Source organism: Cylas formicarius, unplaced genomic scaffold (assembly GCF_029955315.1).
Source record: "Cylas formicarius isolate icCylForm1 unplaced genomic scaffold, icCylForm1.1 PGA_scaffold_5__7_contigs__length_24384050, whole genome shotgun sequence".
Lineage (NCBI taxonomy): Eukaryota > Metazoa > Arthropoda > Insecta > Coleoptera > Brentidae > Cylas > Cylas formicarius.
The window spans coordinates 14265455-14291555 of NW_026844341.1; the positions used below are offsets into that span (position 1 = coordinate 14265455).

A 26101-nucleotide genomic window follows, 5' to 3' on the forward strand; every position below is an offset into this window, starting at 1 on the left:
TAGTTTTCGGTACAATGAATGTCTAGAAAGTTCTTTTTTACTGTAGGTTTTCGTGCAGTGAGGAACGGAAAATTCGATTTGCAATTTGAATGAAATCGACAAGTACAAGTACTAAGTACAATGAGTGCAACAAGGTTGATATCTGCAGATTTTGTTGAGTTTTCGATGCGATGTAGGCTGTTATCTATAAGTTTTATGCCGATTTAGTTACAATAAGTAGCGCAAAATATAGAATATAGTTGAAATTAAGAAGAAAAATCTGAGGTTTTACCCAAAAACAGAGGGGGAAGCCAATTTTGATGGGAATGTTTTCAAAATCGACAAGGCAAGGTACTGCGTGTCACAGAAAGTGTTGATATCTGCAGGTTTTATGGAGTTTCCGGTGCAATAAGTGCCGAGAAAATAAGTTTTGACTGCATTTTTATCGATATCGATCAGAAAAGTTTACCGTATGATATAGAAAGTAAATTCCTAAACTGATATCTGCAAGTTTAATGCCCTTTTTGGTTAGAATAAGCGGCAAATAACCCGATTTTGATCGGAATATAGTTGATATTAAGAAGAAAAAGCTGTTTTACCCAGTTAGTAGTAGTAGCGCGTTTTTCTTGATTTCAAACAACATCTTTTTTCCGCCCCTTATTGTACCGAAAACATTAACTAATTTTAACGAAAACTGCATCAAACCTACAGTTATCAACTGAGAACCTCACTCACAGTAGCCAGATAAAGAGAGATCTGTAAAAAATGAAGTTAACAAGTGCAACCAAATCAAAATGAAATGATAAACTAGAAAGCCATATTAATTTGGATGTACAAGATTTTTTTTTTTTGATCACGTACCACTTGAACAGGCATGCTTCAGACCTCACTGCACATATCAAAAAAGGTTTTCAACAGCATCTCAAAAGCCGAGTTGCTCTCATTTATCTTATTGCCGCATTCGACACAGTATACAGGAAGGAATGCAGCGACTGCTAAATTACTAAACGAAATGTTAGTTGATAGAGAATTCCAAGTAGTTATGGACAATAAGAAAAGTAAAACCAAGAAACTGACTTCCATAGGGCACAGCTCTGGCACTCCTACTATTCAGTATCTACACAGCAGATTTTCTAAAATAACATGGGAGGACACGGGAGACCTGGGAGAACGGGAGAACATTTTTCAAGAAATGACCTGAATATAATCTTCAACACCCGCCTAAATATGTAGATTGAACTGACGCTTTCAGGAAACATCTTTCGAACCTATCGACTAAGTTACACACGAGGAACAACTTGCTATAAAAATTGAGAGGTGCATGCTGGATTACGTCTATAGTAACCCTGCGCTGTTCAGCCCTCGATGTGCTCTATTAATGCACTGAAATTTTGTAGCACATCACTGCAATGGCATTCTCAACTAAACTCGCCTCCATATAAATCAAGATCTACCATCTCTTCAGAACACTTAGTAGAAAATACTCCCGAACGATGGAAACAGGAATTGAAATGTGAAATGGAGAATTTATATAATGAGTCACAGCTCCTTATCGGATCAGAGCCAACTCGTAGGATTTGGTCCACCTAAAAATAGGGTCAGAACTGTACACACGTAGAATTCCTGTGGTGTGCTAAAACTGACACCACAAGCAGTGAACTGGTTGGAAAATTTAGATATCGGAATTTAAGTTATGTCTTGAACGCATAAATAAAACGCGGTTTCGTTAATCACTATATATTTTAATGCAGTAAGTCGCGAGGCTAGTCCTCGGGTTCGAGTACCGTCTTGAAGCTGAACGGACGGAAGTCATAGCCCGCCCCCTCGTAGAATTTGGTCATGAACTCGACCCAGTGCAGACGCAGGGTGTGCAAGAACGCCGACAGCCCCTCCATCAACACCAAAATGGCGACCGTGAAGAAGGCCCAGACCGCGAAAATTATAAACACCGCCGCCACCCCCACGTAGCCGCTCATGGTGAGCCCTTTGCGGAATACCATCGTCCACAACACTTCGGACAGCTCTGGAGATGAAACAAGTTATACAGTGGCGACACTCGTGATCATATCTTACGAGCATGGGCTAACGACAGAGCCCACAGTCGGAGGTAGGAAGCTGTGTGGGACACCGTACTCAAGGTGTACTCGATGGTGTGGATCGCCGAGTGAACGAAAATCTCGCTCATCGGTTCTTCTTCTTCCTCGTGACCCTCTTCCGCAGTAGAGGTCGGTGTGAGCGCTTGCTTCATACTTTCTCGGCTGTCCATTTCCATCGCTTGATTCACTTGTCCGTTCTGAAAACACTTGCTATAGCGAACCTGTCCAGGCTCGTCCCATACCCACCCGGTAGCCGTTTTCTACATGGTTGACACCCTGGGCGCGATGTGACCTCTTCCTCTTTTGCATCTCGTACAGCGGCGTCCCCAGCAACAGGAAGGGTATGCAAATGAGGGCGACGAAGATGAACATCTTCTGGATGATCTCCTGACTTGGATACATGTACTTTTCGCAGGGATCAGTGGCGTCTGGCTGCTTGAATAGCATCATGTCGATGAAGTAGATTAGCACAGAAGGTGCGCAAGATGACCCATGCACAGTATCTACTCCTGGAGATGTATCTGGAGAGTTTCGTACGATAAGTTGACAGATCCTTATCAAATTTCATATCTTAGGAATACCTGTGTCATTTGCCCCGTCGTATAGTCCCGAGTACATAGTGTATTTCATGAAAACCATCACCACCAGGTATACAAACATCAGGAAGAAGAACAGTATCTTGGGAAGGAAATCAAGAAGTAAAGCTGAGTATTTTTTCAAGTGTCTGAAAGGGAATGCGCCGTTAAACTATACGTGCAACATGCAACATATGGGATTTTTTTTGCTAACGGCACAATGTTATTACAAATATTGCCAAAAGTTAGTGCATGTTCCATAATTATTTTAGATACACTTAAAATATTTGCAAATTAAACAACATACAGAGTAGGACAAGAAATACAATAATTGCACAAGAGTAAAAGACCCTTATTTCAAAAAAATTTAGCTAAATGTCAAGAAAAGTTTTTTTTTTGGAAAAATTTTCAGAATTTCCTTTTTTTTTTTAATAACTTTAAATACTGTCGCAAATTATTCAAAATCAAATTAGTTTCCATCTTATTGAGAACGATCTTTAGTAAGTTTGACGTTTATAGGTTAAAGAAATAGGATTAGAGTCGTTAATGACAAGATTTGAGTTAGCCAATTTCCAATCTTTCCATTTCCATGGCGATAGTTCCGTTGGACAGCACATTAAGAAAACTTACATAAAGTTGACGGTACTAAGTACTATTCCGAACACCATGTGCACCACCCCTATAATAATGGACAGTTTCATCTTGAAGGAGTTGAGGAATATGATCTTGTTTTCCGCGCTCTGCCAGGCAGGATCCACTCCCGCCCAATAGGGATCCCCCTCGAAGTTGATTCGCGGAACGAATTGATAGTACGAATCGCTAGAGTTCTCCGGCAACGTGTCGTACATCACTTTCCACTTGGTGCCGAAGATGTTCATCGACTTGGAGAAGATATCGTTGTAGATGAATCCGGTGTACATGGAAAACAGCCCCATGAGGAGGATAATGTACCTTCCGGCGAAGAATATGTTGAATATTTCGCCCATGTCCTTTCGCCTTTCCAGTTTTTTCTCCAGTAGCACCAAGGATAACCCGCTGAGGAACATTATCGCTCCGTGGCCTAGATCGCCAAACATCACGGCAAACAGGAACGGAAACGTGACGATAGTGTACAAAGCTGCAAAACAGTTATTGCGAGATGCTCATATTCAGCCCGACGGTTGTACCTGGGTTCAACTCCCTGTAGGAAGCGAACGCGTATGACGAAATCAAATTCTGAAACCCCTGGGTGAACTTGTTGGTCCTATTGAAGGTGGGTGGGGTCTCCTTGGTCTCGATAATGTTCAAAAAGGAAGGCACCGTGCTTCCGCAGGATATCTAAAACACCCAAATCAGTAGCTCAAAATTTCCTACTTGGTTGTGACATACCGAGCCTTGTGTCAGCGCGTTCTCTACCAAGTGCATATCGGCGGTGGGAACCCAGGCTTCACCTATCAGGAACTTCTTAGAAACGTCCACGCTCAACAGGTTTAGAGTATGGTAAATAGCTTTCATCTTGCACACCATCACCGTCCAATTGGCGAGCTCCTTGGCCACGGTATGCAGCAGCCGCCGTCTGTGGTCCATGGTTTGGTTGAGGACCGTCTCAATGTCTGCTACATCAGTAGCTATTGAAATCAGCCTCTCTCGTCTGCTGCTCGCGGAATGTGGACATTCGCAGAGCGACACGTGAAATCCAGCACAGATCTTCTTGACACGACTTTGCAAGTTGGAACCTTGGAAGAAAGCCATAAAGGCCACTTTCTTGTTCCTCGTCCCCTGCGGAATAATTGATTATAATGATTGAAATGTAATTTAATTTTACCTACCGTTTTGGGATCATCCAACGCCTCGTTGATCTCGTCATACTTAACGAAGATGTTGCCCCTGCCGATCCTCCAAAGGATCTTCTCGAATGGGTAGAACTTCTCCTGGTTAATTACTCCGGCTACGTATCCCAGAGGCGTGTCTCCTTCGACGTCGTCGGGACTCCAGTTGGGATCGTGGGTCACCTCTTCCCTCTGATTGAAGAAGTTTTGGGCCTTTTCTAGCACGTGTTTCATCTGGACCAGTTCGTTCAAGTCCGATTTGAGAGTCGCGGTGTTTTCCGACAGTTCCCTGATGTCCGCCTCGGTTTTCTCCAGGTGCGCCTAGAAGTCTAGTTAAGTATTCCGAATTCGTGGCAGCAAGATATTACTTCCAAGTCGATGATTTGTCGGGGATTCGGCGCCATGGGCAGCTCTCTCATGTCGGGTACGAAGACGTCGTCCCTCTTCACTTCCTGCTCGATGTACCTCAGCTTCTTTTCCATCTCTTCGCACCGCCTGACCTCGCTGACGAATTGTCGTTGGAACACATTGGTCTCCTCATTCAGCTACGATCGGTTCATTGGGATAACGTAAGGTAGACCGGGGTTGGTTATTACACGGGGCAGGTTGTTACTTTAGTTTTAGTTTCGTAAACTAGAGGGCAGCACCTTGATACTCGCGTCAGAAACGCCACGTTGTCATTTTCGACACCGGGCAGAGTTTGATTAATATCCTGTGAACTGTGCACCTCTCAGGTACTGTTTTATGACTGACTGACTGACCAATTTGGCTTTTCACCTCTGTACAGGGTGGGTCAACGATATAGTGAAATCATTAGCTCGTTATCTCAAAAGTTATGAGAAAGTGGAAAAAAAATTCTAAAGAATGTTGGGATGCATAATTTAAAATTATTTTAAAGCATACAGGGTGTCCCAAAAAGAGCAACTTAGAAAACATACATTTCTTTAAATGGAACACCCCATTTTTTAATTTTGTTGTGAATGCGTTTTGAAATTTTTCAACTTTTTTTCATAGTAATAATATATACCTGAACCACACCTCAGACATGTGGCTAATTAATATGAGATAAATCTTATAATACTTCAAAGATATGCGAAAAAGTATCGTCTGTTAATTTTTCAGAAGCTGGGACATAAAAAACAGACAGTCGTTAAATATATTTTAGAGAGTGCTTTATGTAAACGACTATTCCAAAATTTGTCATCGTTTTCCTCAAAAGAATCTTAAAATTTCCAATAAAAAAATAACACAAAAGTGCCGTCAAACTGGATCAAACTGGGGTCTGAATCAGTTGATTCGCTAACTGACTTTTTAAAACGTCGCAGGGAACTTTCAAGCAACAAGCTTGAGGCGTGCCACGAGTTTTAACAGATATAAAGTAAATTTGTTCTTTGATAAACTTTCGCACTATATATAGATATAATTTTGACCTTTTTATTTTTGAGCATAATGCCAATTAGTGTTAGCTTTACTATACATTGTCCATAATTTGTTTTCAGGAGTTTCTCCCTCCTTTTCTAGATAAAATGTAATGGCATCATATAATATCTAAATTTAAATGCTATGTTTTCCAGGTTCACTGAATCTCTGCAGTTTTTTGAAAAAATGTCAACCACATCGCGAATAGGAGCAAGTTTATCTTGACTTTTTCTTTCTGCTCTTGTGGAAATAGTTTTATCAATAAGCTTGATAAATAGGTCTTGATAAAGATTTATTTGTGGAAGACCACAATTAACTGGCCTTTCTTTAGCTTCTCTAAATCTTCCAGATAAAATTATTATTGCGCAGAACGCACATCATTCATTCATGTTTATTCATAATTTCTGGTGCTCTTTGATTAGTAAATTTTAAGATAATTTCAAAAATCTCCTCCGATAGAAATAAAGAAAAACAATTTCTTAAGAATAAAATCAGACTCTCCTTTTATATCTATTTTAGGAGCTATGAATCGAAAAATACAAGCAGCAACTTGAATATTACCACCTAAGGCGTTCTCAGCGTCATTCTGTCGTCATCTACATTAATTGTTCGCTCCTCTGAATTATCTTCCACTTCAGAACAATCACTGTATGTTGCCGCGATCATTATGTACCCTTCGTTTTCTTCATCTGAATCATTTACAAGAATAGGAAAGAGTTATTCGTCAGAGGAGCCCAGTTTACATGGCATGGGTATTGTTAATGACATACCATTAGTACGCTAAACATGTCTCAACATACACGAAAACTAAATATTTAGGAACAAAATAAAATAAAACACGGAATACCAAAACTGTAATAATTTTTGTTTTGGTTACTATTGCTTATGTTTTAGTATTTTAGGAGAATTCGCGGAAGGAAAAAATATTTTAGAAAAACTATTTTAAAACTTCTGGATTCCTCCTGGCTTGGTTGTTGATGAATCGAACTTGCTGACGTTTCGCCAATCATCCTGCTGGCTTCTTCAGAGCTTCACTGAAGCTGGTTCGTATTCTACTCTGTACTTGCTTATATAAAAGGAGAGGCTAAAGGAGAGGCATGAACATTGTCTCGGGTGACTATTTCCCATATTGGTGAAAGGTAGACCTGAGTCGTGGTTAAGATTGTTAGGTTGCTTATAGCTTTCTATTTTTTCGGATTTTTCGTTGGTAGAAAAATTGATTAAATGCAAGTTTGGTTGATATCTTTCGTCCGGTCTCTCCAATGTATTCTTTGCCGCTTATGCTGTGTCTCAAACGGAATTTTGTCTTTGACGGATGGAAGATGTTGACAGATTTTTGGACAAGTGGTAAATCTGGTTTTGACGTTATACTTCTTAAGAACTTTTGATATGTGGTCAGCGATGTTTTGAATGTAAGTTAGGACAACAGTGGCAAGTGTGTTGTTGCTTTCAGACTAATTGCCATTAGAAGGTTTTGGTAAAGTGTATTTTGTGATGGAACTCTTAATATCTCTAATGTGAAAATTGTTTTAGAGTAAAGGAGATGTAAAATGTTTTAATTCCAGGTTCAGTGACTCGAGTTGAGATAGTTTGACGGTTCTGTAAACAAAATAGTTAATAATAGGTTAGCCTCTTCAAAGGACGCAGGATGAATCCAGAAGATTTGTAAATATTGTTACAGTTGCCTAGCTTCTATATTACTAGCATTTAGAGTAGATTATTCCTTCAGATATTCGCTTTATCTTATTAACCATAGTCTTTACCTTCTAAATTTGCATATTTTATATTTTTGTTCTGTTGCTAATCTGATATACCTATTAAAAAAGTTAATGAACACAGCACAATCTCCGATTCTCCCACTACTTCAACCCAGTAATGTAGTAAGTAAGTAAGTAATTACAGAAAAGTAGAGTGAATATTTTGTAACAACTAACCCCGGTGTCCCCTAATCAGCTGCGAAGTTAAACTTACGTCTCTGAATTGCACGCATCCAGTCTCACCCAACTCCGATACGACAAAGTAAGCCGCCTCCGGTTGGATGAACAGCTGCGCTAACGCCATTTCCTCGCTTCTGAACAACGACCCCATGTTGTACCGGTCGTGGGCCTGGTGACAAAGCAATGGTGAGTATGGGCGAACCACACGCATGTCGTGATGCTCCGTCTGGTTCCTTGGCAGTGTCATTGAAGAAATGATTTTACAAAAAAAATGCAAATTGGCGGTTGAGTTCGTATAAAATTATCGATATAAACAACAGTTAGCTTGCGAGGTTAATTATATTTGCCGCGGCTTGTAATTAGCGAGGATGATAAATCGTTCGGTCTCGTGTTGCAAAGTTCTGGTCAGTTCTACTCGTTCAGTTAGCACTGCGTATCGTAATATCATCCCCATCGACGAAACTATGCGGTTGCTATAACGGAATGCAAATTTAAAGACACGAATTTTTGATCGTTCCTGCTTCGAGCGCGATGTAGTATCGCTATGCCCTCGCAGATGGCGGCAGCAATCGTTTGGCGTTTTCCTCGATCGATTTCCCGCTTGTTGGCACGGGTTACCTCGACAACGTTCGAGTCCAAATATAATTCGCGGCCCACACGCGCGGCTTTAGCGTTTAGACACAATAAATTAATTATTTGAAATGTTTCGCGAGTGCGGCGGCCAAAAGATGCAGTAGACTGAGACCGGCCCAGCTGACCAGGTAACCTTACATTTCGCTGAAGCTGCAGCTTACATAACTTTGTTTTTGGATCGCAAATCGAAAAAATAGCATCGATTATTCAGAAAGGATAATACTAAAAAAGGCGTTTGATGTGTATGTGTACGCTGTGAATTGTTGGTTACCTTTTCCATTGTTTTCTTTTAAAATAGTATTTTATTGCTTCTTTGTTTAGTTCTTTTAGTTCTTTTAGTTAGGTTCCTCTAATATAATGTAGGATGCGCTATAAAAAATAATATTTACTTAGCTTATTCTTCACATCACAAACTTTAGATATTTTCTAACGAAATTAACCAAATCGGAAAGAATAATCTATTTTTTTATTTACTTGCTTCGGATAATAATATTAAAAAAAAAGTTTTTGGCATACAGTGAACGGGTAAAATATGAAAAAAATTACTTTAAAAATCCGTGGGTCAAAAGTTCCTTTTCTTAAATTTAACACCATTTTTTAAAATCTAATTTCGAAATCTGCTTCAAATTTCACGCTTAATTCATGTAGCATACCTCGTACTTTACTGTACTTATTTTACATGAAAACAAAAATTTAATTTTAAACTGAGCAGATAAGTAGCCCTTTTTCTTCAATAATGCCTCTTATTAGCCCTTTTCTTTATTAATTTTTCGTTGTTTCTTTGTTCCTTGTTAATATTGTGTATAGTTTTATTTGTGTTTCTGTGTCCTCTTTTCGTTTCGAGTTTTAAATTTTTGAGTCCAGTTTCCGTTTTTCGGTTTCCTTTTTTTAGCCCTTGCTTCAGCCAATTCACTTCGAAGGATTATTAACTTAGATAGTATCTAATTAAAATAACCAAAACTGGAAGGGCTCATTAAGCAAGACCTATAAGAAATCTTTTATGTTTTTTTATAGTTATTTATATTCTTATTGTTGTACAGGTTTATTTCCCCGGGGCCTATGAGGATGATATATTATATTATATTACATAATATTGTGAATTTTTTATCGCCCTTTTCACTGTTTTCCTCATTATTGCATTTTATTCACCTTTTTTACATAGTTTTTCTTGATTATTTGTTTCTTTATATTTTTTGCTTCGTGTTCGTACGGGTATTAAATTTTCATTTCGGTTTACGTTTTTGAATTTTCGTTTCTTGGCTCCTAGTTCAGTCACTTCATTTTTTTATTCTTTTAATTATAATGTAGAATCATATTACAAACGTTCTGTCTCTCTAACCAAACTAACCGAAACTGAAAGAAATGCTTAACCAAGACTTCCAAGACATCTTTTATGTTTTTTTATAGTTATTAATTTTCTTATTGTTGTTCATATTTGTTTCTCTGGGTATCGGAGGATAATAATTTAAAAAAAAATTTTGCTATTTCTATGTCTATTTATTGTGAATTGTTTATCGTCCTTTTCAATGTTTTCCTCAATATCGCGTTTTGCTCGCCTTTTTTAATAGTTTTTTTATTAAATGTTTCTTGATTGTTAACATTGCGTTAGATTGATTTTAATTTTTGTGCCCTGTTTATGTGAAAGTTTTAAATTTTCTGTCCAATTTACGTTTTTAGTTTTCTTTTCTTTTCCCATAGCTTAGTCAGTCAGTTAATTATATAAAAAATAACATTTATATAGCTTATTCGTCATAGAAAGAGTTGTTTAACCAAGACCTCCAAGAAGAGCCCTTCCACAATTTGTTTAGAAATTTATTACGGAAGTGGTGTGAAAACGTTTGATACCAAAATTACAAAGGTGGTAACAAGATGAAGAATATAATTATCTAAATAGTTATTTCCGCACTAAAAAAGTCTGTTGAAATCAGAAATAATATTTAAATTATTGAAAAAATATCCATTGAGGTAAAAAGCTTCCCTTAGTTGCAATAGCTTATTTATTATTATTGTTATTATTTACAATGATTTATGGAATTCTTCTTAGTGGAGCGAAATCATAATTTGAAAAGAGAAAGCCTGTAGTCGTCCTTGCCAAATTTCGTATGGATTTTTACTTGCCTTCAGAATCATGCAATTTTTGGCCAAAACGCTGACGTAAACGTTGCACGTGATTCAGCAAAAAGTCAGTGTCAACTAGTAAATCAAAAAAATTAGAAATATTTGCCTGCCTTGTTAGTCGATCTTAAGTTCAGTCCAGTGTAGATCTCCCCATGTTTTAATTACTGTGCAACCAAAAACGCAATACTGAAATTTTTGGTAAAATTTGAGGGATCTGGACTTTTTTTTAGGCTGATAAATTTTTCGTTTTCATGACTTTAGATAATTTCAATAATTAAGTCGTTTGATAAACATTGGCGTTTTAGTCATTATTGAAGGTTAGTTGAATGCTTGCTTCATGATTTTAAATGTAATATTTACTCTAACATCTTTTTTAAGAACCATTCTTTGTTTACGGTTTGTTTTTTGGTTCATGTCTTTGTGTACATCAATTCATTTTTAAAACCAAAATATCGCTACTTTAGAAGAAATTTATTTATTTTTTTGTACAAGACCTTACTAGTTGTGGCCCTAATGTCAACTTAATGACGTACTGTTTACCATAGACGTTCTTTGTTACTGTCATGCTTTTAAGTTTCGAGGATTGGGCAAAACCTGTCGCACTTATTGAAGACAGACTTAGTTATGGATGATATATCTAAAGAGTAGTTGAACTTTTTCGCTGCTGTTAATGACAGATTAGGAGGAGGTCGAGGAACTCAAGTTATAACTTTGTGCTGTTGAACATCATTGCAGACAAGAAATCCGACGTAGAAACTTTAGTCTGTGGGCAGTTCGACAAAGATGAAGGTCGTTTGGTCTACAAGCTTGCAGATCAGCAAGCTGCAGAAGTTAGGTTGCAATTTACCACTGAATATTTGAATTGAAACTTACAGCAATAGCAGAATGTGTTTTGGTTACATTCTTCTGATGGACTAAAAAGGCTATGGAGAAGGGCCCAAAATGATTTGCAGAGCGCACGTTTAGTCGCCGTCTGAGTCTTGTAGGAGGCTCAAAATTGGTGTGGGGGAAAACCTCGAGAGGCTCGCTCTGACTTGGTTATCGCCGCTGAATTGTTGATTGTTGGTTACGTGACTTTAAAGGTGGCAGTATAATGAATAAAATAGGTCTGTGGTAAAATAAGATGTTTTTGAGTTAGTTAAGTCGAAGTTGAATTGGTTTGTTAATAAATATATATAGTTTCTTTAGAGTAGTGACATGTTTATTTTGGTCTTAATACTGAACCGATATTCACTCCAACTTTTATTTTTGGGCCATCTGCGTGTCCTGCGTTTTCCTTACTGTCCTCTTATAAAAAGGACTAGAAGTCATTACTTCTCATTCCTTGACTCCAAGTTATGAGTACACAGACAAGTAGGCAGAAAGGTCATGCCAACGTTTTAAGTTTTTAACATTTTCACCTAAAAAAATCTTTTTTCTCGTCAAATTGATCCAATCGATGTTTTAGGCCCTCGCCAACCACTCTGTAGTCACACCCTAACCAAGAGACCACGATGTCGGCCTTAGACATCAGCGTACCCATAATCTGGGTGCTGGGCGGTCCGGGTTCCGGTAAAGGTACTCAATGCGAACGCATCGTCACCAAGTATCAGTTCACTCATCTCTCTTCCGGGGACTTGCTACGCGAGGAAGTCAGCAGCGGCTCGTCGAGGGGTCAAGAGCTCAGCGCAATAATGGAACGCGGTGAACTGGTACCCATGGACCTGGTGCTGGAACTTTTACGGGACGCCATACAGAAGGCATTACCTGACTCGAAGGGGTTTTTGATCGATGGCTACCCCAGGGAGAAGGAACAAGGGATACTGTTCGAGAAGAAAGTAGCACCGGTTCACTTGGTGTTGTTTTACGACGCTTCAGATAAGACGTTGGTGGAAAGGTTGCTGGGGAGGGCGAAGACGTCGGGCAGGGTGGATGATAACGAGGAGACGATAAAGAAGAGGTTGCACACGTTTAATACCCACAACGACCAAGTAGTTCAGCAGTACACCGAGAAACTGAAGAGGATCGACGCCGAACGAAACGCTGACGAGATTTTCGCCGAAACTTCGCTGTTGATAGACGATTTGCTAGCAAGTTTGAAGTAATTGGTCGCTGGCAGTAATGTTACGTTCACGGGCATATTGTTTTTAAATTAAAGTTTGAATTTGAGTTTTTTTCCCCTACGATTGATGTATTTGTGTGCGTGCTGCTAGTCAGAGCAATTGTGCAGTTATGTCGTAGAATGACATCTTTATCTGGTTCATTACTTTATTTAAAATTCGTTTCAAAAACCGCCTCAAGAACAACACTTTTAAATTTGCCAGGTAATTAAGTCGTTTCGAAATGTTCCAACGATTTGGTGAAAAAGAGCAAGCCCTTAAAACTTGTGAATTATTTCTCTCGAGAAAAAAAATGTGGGGAAACCGCTTTTATCGTTAAACACTGTCTCCATGCATGAATTCTGAAGGCATCAGAACTGATCATGAATATAAAGCTAAAGTTCAGAACAGTCATATAGCAGCATACGGGACGCCTCTTAATAAAGAACACAAGAATAGCAAACGCACGGGAATTTATGCTTCGTACACAGCAAGGATGAAAAAAAAAATGGGACTTACCAAATGAATAATATAATTTGTGGCACAGCTTCTTTCTGAATGAAGTCGAAAATCTATATAACTTCCAATAATTACTTTTCCTCCCTTACAGGAGAACATGTAACTGTAGAATTGTCCCGCAAAAATTTACGCGAAATCAATGGTGTTGATATTTGACATGGTTCATTAATTGATGGATTAAAACTTAAACTTAAGTTTTTTTTTACTTTAAAAGGTGGTTCACGAACGGCTGTTGCCCAATGTTAATTAACTTTCATTATTAGTAATGGGGACAATGCATCGTATCACTGTGGAGTTGCTGAACCAATACCTAATCAAAGTTGGATTAACCATCCGTCTAATGGCTGCAAAAATGAGTATTTTATTTCAGTCAAGTTTAATGAAAAACTAGACCATAGATGTTAGTGACGCAACTGTATAGTTAGTTCCTATTTTTTAAAAATATTAAATATTAAATTAATTAATTAATATTAAAAAATATTAAAAAGTTAGGATTGCAAAATTGCCATCGCATTGTGCGGCTGCTGCCTTGCCATTTAATGTGATGGAGATGGTTCCTTCAATCCCGATACATCTGATGTACTGTGTAAACTAACGCACTTGCTCAAGTAAAATAATAATAATACTTCTGATGGAGTATTCATAACATTTTGTTTTATGTTTCACCCCAGAAGAACTATTGTAAGCACATAGACCACCCCATAAGTTGGGTTTCGCAAAGGGAAAAGTTGATACATGCCTCTAATCTCCAAGTTGTTGTCGATATGCAGAAATCAGATTCGGAGGAAGATATTTTGTTGTTTGTTCCCCTTCTTTGCTCTTTGCGTTATGTTAGTTTAAATATTGTGAGTTTTTCAAAAATAAAAACCTATCTAATTGATATTTATATTCTCCCATATATTTGATAGGTTTAATTTTGTCTCTACCTATAAATACGGTACTGAACAGAGTTGCCGTAATCTCATTATTACAAAATAATAATACGCACCGCAATTTATCTTTATAACATTTTAATTGGCTGTAACTTTTTTGTTTTTAGAGACATCAAACAAAAACAAATTGTAGGGTTTGTTAGTAGCCAATGTGTTTCAAGTTATAAAACAAAACAGTATCAATTTTCTGACATATAAGTCTACATCATATTTTTAAAATGGAACAGCCAGCATTTTATATATATATATATATATATATATATATATATATATATATATATATATATATATATATATATATATATATATATATATATATATATATATATATATATATATATATATTTAATGAAATATCTTATTCTGATTACAATGATGTAACACACTTCATATTTTAATGCACCCGTTTCCGACAAATCGGCAAAAATAGGAAATTTTTATATATTTTCAAAGAGTGCCCTGACTGACAAATAAGAATATGTTTGGGTTTGACATATTAGTAAACAACGTTGATGGTTGTCTACGTCATTATTGTTAAAACCGCAGTTCGTCGTCAGTATATTAGAATCTATCCAGAGCGCCGAGCTCCTTCAAAACCGATATTTCCAAGGCTGGCAAAGAAATTTCCAGAAAACGGTAACGTATGAAATGCTAAAAAGGTATTCCTGAATCATAACGTTTTAAATGAAGAAAATAAGGCAACCGTATTTGGATTGTCTAAAGCAAATCCAGTTTCCTCTATTACTAGAGTTTATGAAGACAGGTATTTCTCGGAGATCAATCAACTCGGTTTTGAAAGAATATAAATGTTATGCATTTAAAATTGGTAAAACTCAAAAACTAAGTGTGAAACAATGTAACAAGAGGATGCAGTTTTGTTTAGATTTTTTAAATAGACATAATGAGAATAATAATTTTTTGGAAAACATGGAGTGATTAATATTCGTTCACTACAAGACAGGGTTGTAATAGACAAAATACGCGATGATGGTCTTTAAATAATCCTACATCAATACACGAAGTAAAAACCAAGTGCACCAGTATTTAGACTAGTTAAATAATTTTTTACTTTAGTGCGTCTTGCCATTTTTAGTGTTTTTAATCTACTTCAGTTTGTAAATAATGATTGTTGTAGCAGTCAGTGAAATAGCATAAAAAATTCCTATTTTTGAGGATTTGTCAAAAACGAGAGGAGTAAAATATAAAGTGTGTTACATCACTCTTATCGGAATATGTTATTAGATTAAACACATATATAATATACAGGGTGTTCCATTAAAACAATATGATGTAGGCTTTTATGTCAGAAAATTGATAGTGTTTTGTTTTACATTTTGTTTTTTTGTTTACCTGGATCCCTCTAAAAACAAAAAAATTACAGCCAATTAAAATGTTATCAAGATAAATTGAACCCATTTATAACACGATGACTGACGCCCACTTCACAAAACGCTAGCAATTTTTTTTTTCATTTGGTTTCTAAAATTGCAGATCCAAACCTAATGACTTCATTAATATCGGAACGTATCTAAAAATTGTAGGAATATAGCTAAGACATACGTGACGTAACTGCATAACTGCTTTGACTGGGGTTTAGCATTAGAAGAATTCTCACAACTCATGACAAATATTCAAACTTTTGCTGATTGAAATCTTTGATTAATTTAATTTTTTTCTAACCATATTAGTTTGCTCGGATCTGGATCGGATTTTTTATTGCGCATTTTCTGCAGTAATCAAAATATACCGGGTGGGTCAAAAAGTAGATGTCGATGCCATATTTCTTTTTAAAATAAATAATTAACTATATAATTATTATAATTAAGTTGGGGAAAATCCAGATTGGGCTTCTTCAGAAGTTCTGAAACCAACGCACAGTAAATTATGATCGAAATGTGTAACTAAGTCCATTTTTTCATAATTATGTACTGTTTACTGATGAATCCACGTTTTATTGGAGTATTACGCATACGTATACGTATTGGAGTATAAGTCCCGGTGGATGAGAGGAAATCATACACACATCCACAAAAAACAAATGTTAGGGCAAGGATTCTTGAATAACAAAATTATTGGACCCTACTTTAGGCATTTTTAGAGGTATTGGTATTGATATTGGTATTAAAGGGGGGCGCCCTCGCAGGCGTCCAAGCACTTAGCCACCAGATGGGCTCGTTGTGCCCCGAGGCCGCTCTAGAGGGCGTCCAGAATGCCGCCCCTCCGATAGACGGTCAGCAACTCCTTTAGCCCAGTACCGTGCACTGAGTCCGGATCGATCAGGGCCGTTTCGAAGGCTCCCAATCTTGCCCATGTCAAGGCAGGGCATTCGGTGAGCAGGTGATACGGGGTCTCCTTCCCTCCCATGCACCACCTACACTCCGAGTCGTTTTAGAGGTATTCAAAAATCATTTGCGTATTATGGACACAACAATTTATTTCTAATTCATGTGCCGTCTCTTTTAAGAAGATAAAGTGATTGTAACTTTCGAAGCTGCTGTTCCACATAGTCCAGCTGTTGTTTTTCCCGACCATGTTCTTTAATTCTAATTAGTTGCGATACAATGCAATACGAACTGTATTTGTGTCTGCGCATGATATGTCTGAAATACGGAAATTTTCTCTTTCTGTTAGTATGGAAAAGTCCTGTTTGAATATTCACCCTCTGCAGAACTCTTAAATTCTTTCCGACAGTGTTTCTGTTAACGTTCACGTTTTCATTTCATATATAATCACCGGGTACATATAGCACTTGAGAATACGCTTTCTGAGTTCGATGGACGGTACAGCTAGGATTACAGAGGAATATCTTCATTTTTATAAACACATTTTTGGCTTAATAATGGGTAAATGCTGAGAGCACAAAAAAGCAAACAATAACTTTTCTGCTGCTGCTAAATTGGAGGATTTTTTTAAAAGACCATCAGAGCTAAATTGGAACTGGAGGAATCGAAAAGATTTGTAAATATTTGTAAATTCTTTCTTTAATTTCTTTGTTTTGTATTTTGCATTAAGATTGGAAGAAAAGAAATGAAACTATTTTTCGTGGACTAGAATACATTAGATTTATCTTTAGTTTTCGAGACTAAACAACATTTGAAGATTAGATACCGACATATTTCGGCAATTAAACACGCATACCTACACACATTCCAGTAAAAATTTACTTAATATTGTTACATACCTTTAAGTAAGCAAGATAGCGAAAACTTTGGTGCAACTTTTATCGATTAAATATTTTATTCTATTGCCACATGCCGCTTCGTTATTTTTAAGTTTCTTCTGTCACAGATCGATAAAACACATCTTTCAATGGCAAGAGACAACAAACATGTTGGCAATATTTTTGAATCCGATGGATGCGTTTATGCCGGATAGACGGATTATCTATCACTTGAATCCTCTCAAGATTTGAGATTAAATCCACTTCGTTTGATGCAAAATAAAAAAAAAATGTTGGTATCGTGATACTTTTAATCCAGTTGATTGCTTTTTTTATTATTTATATTTAAGTTTTCAAATGGGTTACACCTGTCCTAGAATTTTATTCCAGTGATTTGTTTGTGTATTTTTTTTTTCATTTATTTCGTAGCAGTTTGAGTTGTTTTTCTTCTGTTTATATATTTTTTAATTTGATATATTAGTTTTACCTCTTGCGTAGCTCTTTCTGTATTTCATTTTATGTTTCTCAATTAGATTTGCTTTATGATAAAATTATTGTTAGTTTAGGAATGTTATTTTGTATATCACATGTTGTTTTATATACACACGTTGCAAAAATGTATTGTCATAATCCATTATTGTCCAACTAGAATGAATCTTAATAACTTCTATGAAATTCCTAGATATTAGAATGGATTCTGCAAAATGCGTAGCACTTTTCTAGGGTCAAAATTATATCATTGATTGCCAAGCAAAATGTTTCTCAGAACTAACGATGTTATAGATTGTAGAGGTTAAATCCAATTCGTGTGATGCAAAAATTAAAAAAAGGATGTTGGTGTCCTGATACTTTATACCCAGTTGATTGATTTTTCGATGCTCCCCAACAGCTGCGTTTTTCATAGTTTGCCTTATTCATATTTAACATTTCAAATAGTTTACAGCTGTCTCGGCACTTTATTCCAGTCCTTTTTTTAAGTTTATTTCTTTTCTTACTTTTATTTCGTAGTGACTTGAGCTGTTTTTCTTCTGTATAAACCTAATTCTTGTAGTTTTATTTTATTTGTTAGTTTTGCTTCTTGTTTAGGTTTTTCTGTATTTTATTTGATGTTTCTGTGTTTGCGAAATTGTGAAAATCTTGAAATGAAGGCTTTACTATAAAACTATTGTTGGTATGGGAATGTGATTTTTTATATGAAATGCTGCTGTATACACAAATGCAACAAATACATATTGTCATAGGCAATGCTAGTCGAAATAGAAACGGACGTTAATAAATTCTATGAAGTTCCTAATTGTTGCTGTGGCTTTTATAAAATGTGAATTACTTTTTCTAACGAAGTTATTGATTGTAGAGTAACTATGATGAATTTTTGAAAGCTTTTTTGCCTTAGATGTGAGAGGAGTTGTTTCATTTTAGTTGGTTCGATATTTAAACGTGTTTCAGGCTTGAGTTAGTAGCAAACTCTATTTGATTTCCACGCTGAAACGACAGTTTATCTGAATTTTGGAATAGTTCGGCCAATTTGGATGCTGAGGTTTGACGCATAGATTAAAAAAGAACGTTGTAGGTGTCCTGAAACTCTTAATCCAGTTGATTGTTTTTTTAATACTCCCCAACGGCTGCGTCTTCATTGGTTTGATTTAATACATATTTAAGGCTTCAAGTGCTTTAGAGCTGTCCAATTTCCAGTTTTTTTTATTTATTTATTTGCTTTTCCAACGCTCCCCAACAGCTGCTTCCTCTCGTATCAGCACTTTTTCTACTACTGTAACACTATTTACAAATCTTCTGGATTCCTCCTGCATTGGTTGTTTATAAATTAGACTTGCTGTCTTTTCACCAATCATTCCGTTGACTTCTTCAGAGCTAAACTTAGTTATTTAAACTCTACGCATTCAAACATGCGTAATATTAATCTTCCATTCTTAGATATTCGTATTAGTAGAAAATCAGACATAATATTGGGTCATTCTGTTTACAGAAAACCTAGGCACATTGACCGATACTTTAATTCATTCTCACATCACCATCAGGCCCAAAAATCAAATCATCGGTTATCAACTCTCTTGTTTGCAGAGCCGTAAAACTATCTACAGCCGAGTCACTGAACCTAGAATTGAAACACCTGTTCTTAAAACATCTGTTCTTCTCTATAATAATTTCTACATTAGAGATGATGGAAATCACCCAAAAGACTTCACCACAATTTTCCGAAGACAATAAGTGAAAGCAACCCCACACTTGCTACTGTTGTTCTTCCTTACATCCAAAACACCACTGACCACATCAAACATCTTCACATCCACATCAACATCTTCGATCCGTCAAAGATAAAATTCCCTTTGGGATACCAGAAATTTACAGCATTCAATAAATATGAATGAATGAAAAATATCAACTACATCAAACATGAAGCCTTAAGATAAGGAAAAAAAAATCTTCAGCAGTTGTCGAACATAATCACGAAACCGGACATCAAATCTTATTCTATAAAACTAATCAATTCCTATACTAACGAAGAATCCGAGAATATATAGAAATCTATAATAGAAGCAAACAAACAATCTTAACTACGGCTCAGGTCTTTACCTTTCACCAATATGGGTTTTTATTTATTTATTTTATTCCAGTTATTTTTTATCCTTCTTTTTGTAGTTGGTTTGAGTTGTTTTTCTTAATCACAAGCCTAATTCACAATAACGCGTTTTACCATAAACCGAAACTCAATTTTATGTACTCGACGCGCGTTTCGCCAACCAAGTTGGCATCTTCAGGAAAAGATTAAAACTAAACTTAATAACAAATGCTAGATAGATAGAGTCTTCAGGGCCGCAGGTCTTCGAAGTGTCTATCAGTCCGGATCAAAATTAAAAAATCTCTTGGGTAATCCCAAGGATAAACTAGATATCCCTGAAAAGTCGGGAATTTGTGAAATATGTTGTAACGATTGTGACAAGTCATATGTAGGGCAAAGCAAAAGATCAATTAATGTTAGATTTAAGGAACATTTAGCTCATTTAAAATTTGGTAGATTAGAAAAATCAAGTGTAGCCGAACATTTGTTCAACAATAATCATAAGGTAGATGTAAGTAATTTAAAATTAGTTAAACAGGTAAATAATAGTAGAAAATTAGATGCCTACGAAAGCTTAGAAATTGTTAAGAGAGGGAATAAGGCACTGAACAAGCACAGAGGTCCAATCCCATTTAGCCCATTATACACGCTGATTGGTTGCGTGAACAGTGCGTAATCCCCTCTCCCACTTCCCGATGTCTATATATATATATATATATATATATATATATATATATATATATATATATATATATATATATATATATATATATATATATATATATATATATATATATATATATAAACCTTTCGTTTGATGTAAAAAATCGAAAAAAAGATTATTGCTAATTTTTCAGCCTCTCCTCTTCAATCAATATATAAGAGTACAATGCAAGCTACTTTCAGTTAACTTCTCCAGAAGCCAACAGGGAGATTGGCGGAATGTCAAAAAAATTCATTTATAACCGACGCAACAGGAATTCAGAAGATTTGTACATAGTAAGGATATTGTCATCCTGATACTTTTAATACAGTTGATTGCTTTTTCAATTCTCCCGCACAGCTGCGTCTTTGGTGGTTTGGTTGGTCTCTATTACAGCAATAGCAATAGCATTTTATTCCAGTTCTTTTTGATTTATCCTTTTTTTTACATTTCTTCGGTGGTTGAAGTTGTTTTTCTTCATTATATATACTTGAAGTAAATTTTTCATTTGATACATCAGTTTGGATTTTTGTTTAAACGTAAATAAAATAATCAATTATATTTGTTTTATGATGAAACTATCATTAATATAAGAAAGTTTTTTTTTGACAAATTAATATTTTTCACTTTAACTCACCCCGTCTAAACGATTCGAATCAAGACACTTAATAAAATTGTGGCGTAATTACAGCTGTTACTGGCGGCTGTTAAAATATATAGTCTAATTTCCCCTTAATTCATGAATCAACTTATATATTTGAAAATATATATTTTTTTCTCTTAAACAACTAATAAGCGAGAGGTATTAATTTGTTTTCAAAGATCTTCGCCATCATCAAAACTCAATATTCGGAGTTGCCAAAATAGTTAAATGTTCGAATATGATTGGAATTGGACAGTCAACAATATGCCGACTTGTGCACAGGAAAAAAAGTAACAGAAGAATAACCTTACTTACAAAGAGAAATAGAGCATGACTTCAATTTATGGATTAAAAAAAAATGTGGAAAACTTTTGGAGGCAATGAATTTTCGTCACTAATAAAACTCAAAACAGAAAATCACACTTAATAGATAATGGCGACTATGATATTTGACAGCAATTAGGCGGTTACGCCATGTGCGGTCGGTCCCATTATATGGCATGAGACCGAGAAATCGACCATGTTTAGTAAACTGAAAGCATTTGAAACGTGGATCTATAGCCGTCTTGAAACAAAACAAACAGATGTTCTGGCTGAGAAACACACGGGAATAGACAGGACGACGAACTATCTGAAAATTGGTGCATACCGCAGCGGACACAGAAGAATATTCCAATATGATTGCCGGCATTGGACAGGCAATCTAGGAAGAAGGTAGTTTCGAACGGAAAACAGGAATACCTATTATCTGGACGAGACCTGAATAACAGAAGGATTTACTTTGAGCAAAACATGGCAGGATAAAAATTAAAAATTTGCGTGTCAAGCTTTTATCGAAGGATGGTTCAATGGAATAAAAGCATTCTCGAGAAAGCTTAAAGGTTTTATAATTATACACACTGGCAGCAAAAATGGATTTGCCGGTTATAGCTTAGGAAGTAACATTTGAATCAGAATGGACTGCAGACTATTATGAACGCATGAATGCTGATGTTTTTGAAGACTACGTCTAGGGTCGGTTATCGCCATGCAAATTAAGAAAAAAAATATATATTTCAATTTGAGAAATATATGATGAAAAAGGAGCTATTGTAAATTTAAATAAACCTTTTGGTACGTCATTGATTGCCGATGAAATATAACGGTATATCACTGGGAATTAAAAACTATGGAGTTGTTATTGGCGTAAGGCAATTAAAATGAGAAAACAAAGATGCTTGATTGAGAAAAATGGAGTAAGTGCGTCGAACGTGGGATAGAAATAGGAGAAAGGATTATGAAAGCTGAAAACATCCTAGAAAACAATTTTATTATTTCTCAGGGCTAAGACAACAGGTTCATCTAACTACTCGGAACATGGTGACTAAAATTTACAGGTAAACATGTAATAAAAGTAATAAAAAATTATAATAGTTTTCATTGCAAATTTATATTTTACAAGCCTGCCGCCTTAAGGAACAGAACATAGATCTTTCGAGTTAGATAACTAATCCCAAATAATTTTCTTGTTTAAAGGGGCGTCATAGAAAGGAAGTTCAGGCCTATAATATGGTCTATAATATTTGAGCAGTAGAAAGCGATAGATTCGAATTGCGTTACCTGTTTCCTTTGGCACTAACTTTTCTATATCGTCACTTGAACGCTGTTGTTTCAAACCCGGGCAAAAACTGAACAGCAGTCACATGAATGGCAACTACGTACCCTTTAGGTGCTTATCGGGCCACTTAATTGAATTGGACGATAATGAGGTATCTAGCAGGTCGATTACCAACCGCCGTACAAATAAAATAACAATATTGTTTTCGATGTTTCGTAAAATCGGTAAAATTTTAATTGTTTGAACGCGAGCGCGTAGAGGCCCGAATTAAGATTATTGGTAATGATGCTATTGACGCTATTGCTCGTAGGAATTTTTGGGCCGATATATCAAACTGGCCAGGGTAGTGGTAAAGAAATTGAAATACAAAATATTGAAACTCTGCTATCGCGTTAAATATGGTATAAACCATTAGTTTAACCTCTTTTAGTGGACAACTGACTTTGTAGTTAATTTAATCGATGGTAGGGGGACAAACATATTTTAAAAATTAATAGTTGCGTATCTAAAACTTTTTTAGTTGAATTGAATGGACAATCATCGCCTGGATTTTTATTTTTAAAGTAACGTTAGTTGCGTCCTCAAGTAAGTAAAAGTTTATATTTTTATTTATTAACTGTATTTTTTTGGTGAGCTAAAGCATTTATTTTTTTAACGGATTATGAAGTGGGCGCTAATGTTGTTAATTTGGAGTACCATAAATGAAGCAAAATTGGAATATTCCAAATTATATTAATTTTTTGATTTTTACTTTCGTTCAGTCATGACATCCAACAAAACTCCTAAAAAGAAACAGAACTGGAATCCAGAAGATATGCCCGCTGCTGTGCTAGCAGTAAGGCAGAAAAAAGTTGGATACCTTAAGGCCACTTCAAGGTACCAAGAACCACATTACCACTATTTGCTGAAAAGGACACACCAACCCAAAAACATTTTGAGAAAACCTGCTTTTGATAAAAGCTTTGAATCTCTTTTTCTGTAATATGCGCTTAAAATGGAGTCCAAATTATACGGATTAACTCGAAATTTAATAATAATGCAGCTGACCGATATTGGCTAAGGGGGTCGGAAGCCCACCGATAGTTGTTTCGCAAGAGTTCTTGGTTTCACAAAATAATGTACTGATAAGTTCCACGATCTTCTAGAACAAATCTAGGAATCAAAGAAATTTACAGCTGACCGCATTTTTTATGTGGACAACACAGAGTAGATTTTTAAAAATTATTAGCCAAGAGTCCATAAATTCTTTATTTATAAGAGTTTATTGTACTCTATCTTTAAGGTATGGCGTGAGAAATATATGAGCATAATACTTATTTTTTATATTTTACTCACAAGTACTCATTATCAAGCTTTTTATTATGTGTTTCTTGTAGGCTCATTCTACAATTTTTCGCTATTTTTTTTGCTATTATTGACCTATAATTATCTAACTTCCCGAGTTATCCAGTTTTATCTATAAATGCTGAGAACTTGATGTTTAAGTTGTTTATTATCTGTAAGATTTCTAGGTTATCTATTTCGCATAGAAAAATTGATTCCATTACTTAGATATTACTGAAACAGGCAGAACTACACAACTACTCGTTATTAATACTGCGGACCATTTATTCAATATTCTTTATTTCTGAGAATCTTTTTTTTTTCTTTTATTAATTCCTTTATAACTTTCCACTGCCTTTTCTGATATGCGTCGGTTTGTTCCCATTTCTCATTAAAAAAAATCTCAATTTTTTTACATTTATTTTCAACTTCAGCGGCAGCTATTTTTGCAAATTATTTGGGTATTTTACTTTTTGTATATTTTATATTGCTTGTCGCGTTTTCCTTAATTCTAAAAACTCCCTATCTAAGCAATCATTATGTTCTTTGTGTTTGCTCATATAATCATGAGTTGCCCTACTTTTACTTTGCTGGATTGTAATTGTAATGTTGCGTATAATTATATAAACAATGAATGCATATGAAATAAAATTACTCATCAGTGATAAGGTGGCAATCTAAGGAGTATTGAGTATATTAGTGCTTAAAACTGAAACTGCTACTATTTACAAAACTTCTTTATTTTTTCTGAGTCAGTTGTTGATAAATCGAATTTGCTGACGTTTCGCCATCCATCCTGTTGACTTATTCAGAGTTTAACTGAATCTGACTCGCATTCTACTCTGTACCTGCTAATACATTGTTTAAGAGAGTGGAGGTAAAGGAGGGAGTTCTAGTCCTCCTACGAATCCTAACTAAGTACATTGAATAATTTATAAAGTTGTACGCTGTACCACAGTAGTCCTATGAAAGCAAAAAAGAAGCAAGCAACCAAGCAAAGAAAATTGAAGTCACATACATTCCTTTATGTTTGTTCAGCTACAATACCATATACAAGTCTTATAGTCTTATTTGGGTAGATATCAAAATCCAGATTATTCATAACAGGTTATGTGATAAGATTACTTGGAAATTTAATATATTGGAAATATAGAAAACAAAGATCTGTAACAAGTAACTAGTAAGTAGCATTTTGAAGCGGTGAGTCTATGTCCCTTTTTTCGCTACCCATCGTACCCTTTTTGGCTAACTAGTAAGTAACATAAACTATTATGCTGTTTGGTGGGATATTTGGAAGAAGTGAATTTAAAATGAATATAATTTTTGCTGAATTGTTGAATCATTAGAAGAAGTAGAAATTGTGCAATTTTCCGATATTATGACTAAAAATATAAGTATTATATAAATTGAACTAAAAGTTCAGATTTTTTACGAAATTATATATTTTGACATGACAATTGTTTCGACAACACCGTGTCTTTATCAAATGTAATATTTTCAAACTACCTGCTACTATATATACCGAAAAATGACCATAAAACCTTAATTAATGTTGTTGTGAGAATTTAAGTTCTATAAAGCTTAGAGTTATTTAAATCTCATTGATCGTTAAGCAATACATTTGAATGTCTCACTTTGTTAATTTCCATGGCTTCCTCAAATTGAATTTTCGACTTTTTGTGGCTGTACGTAAAATATCAAAATTGTCGTGAAAAATCTGTTTTTCTGTGTTTAAGTGTGTAGCATAATTAGAATCTAGAGTATTGTTTTTAAACGTTCTTTAAAAATATTAATTTTATTACATTAAATTTTTTAAAAACAATAAAACGAAATGTCCAAAATCCCAAAAATCAGGTGTCTACAGGTTGAAATGCGGATCTTGTCCTAAAATTTATATCGGACAAACAGGTAGATCCTTCAAGAAACGCATTAACGAACATAAAAGAGCTTTTAAAAACAATAGTCTAGATTCTCTACACACTTAAACACTTTTTGATTTGATA

At 35.5% G+C, this 26101-nt stretch overlaps 2 protein-coding genes across 3 annotated transcripts; one reads left to right on the forward strand and one right to left on the reverse strand.

Moving 5' to 3' along the window:
• Positions 1-1709: 1709 nt before the first annotated feature.
• LOC132702560 (V-type proton ATPase 116 kDa subunit a1-like) lies at positions 1710-25560 on the reverse strand. Of its 2 annotated transcripts, XM_060671279.1 has the most exons (11): positions 22778-25560; positions 7849-7983; positions 4827-5003; positions 4459-4779; positions 4019-4408; positions 3817-3967; positions 3281-3767; positions 2657-2799; positions 2322-2596; positions 2053-2272; positions 1710-2002 (listed from the first exon to the last, which is right to left on the reverse strand). In XM_060671279.1, exons 2-11 carry the CDS (start codon positions 7963-7965, stop codon positions 1743-1745), a joined length of 2541 nt encoding a protein of 846 aa, XP_060527262.1. In that variant the 5' UTR covers positions 7966-7983; positions 22778-25560; the 3' UTR covers positions 1710-1742. The 2 variants fall into 2 exon arrangements, with proteins under 2 accessions (XP_060527262.1, XP_060527261.1); XM_060671278.1 differs by lacking the exon at positions 22778-25560 and having other exon boundaries at positions 7849-8080.
• LOC132702561 (adenylate kinase isoenzyme 1) lies at positions 8230-12708 on the forward strand. Its single transcript, XM_060671280.1, has 2 exons — positions 8230-8575; positions 12013-12708. The coding sequence occupies exon 2, from the start codon at positions 12059-12061 to the stop codon at positions 12647-12649; it is 591 nt and encodes a 196-aa protein (XP_060527263.1). The 5' UTR covers positions 8230-8575; positions 12013-12058; the 3' UTR covers positions 12650-12708.
• Positions 25561-26101: the final 541 nt, after the last annotated feature.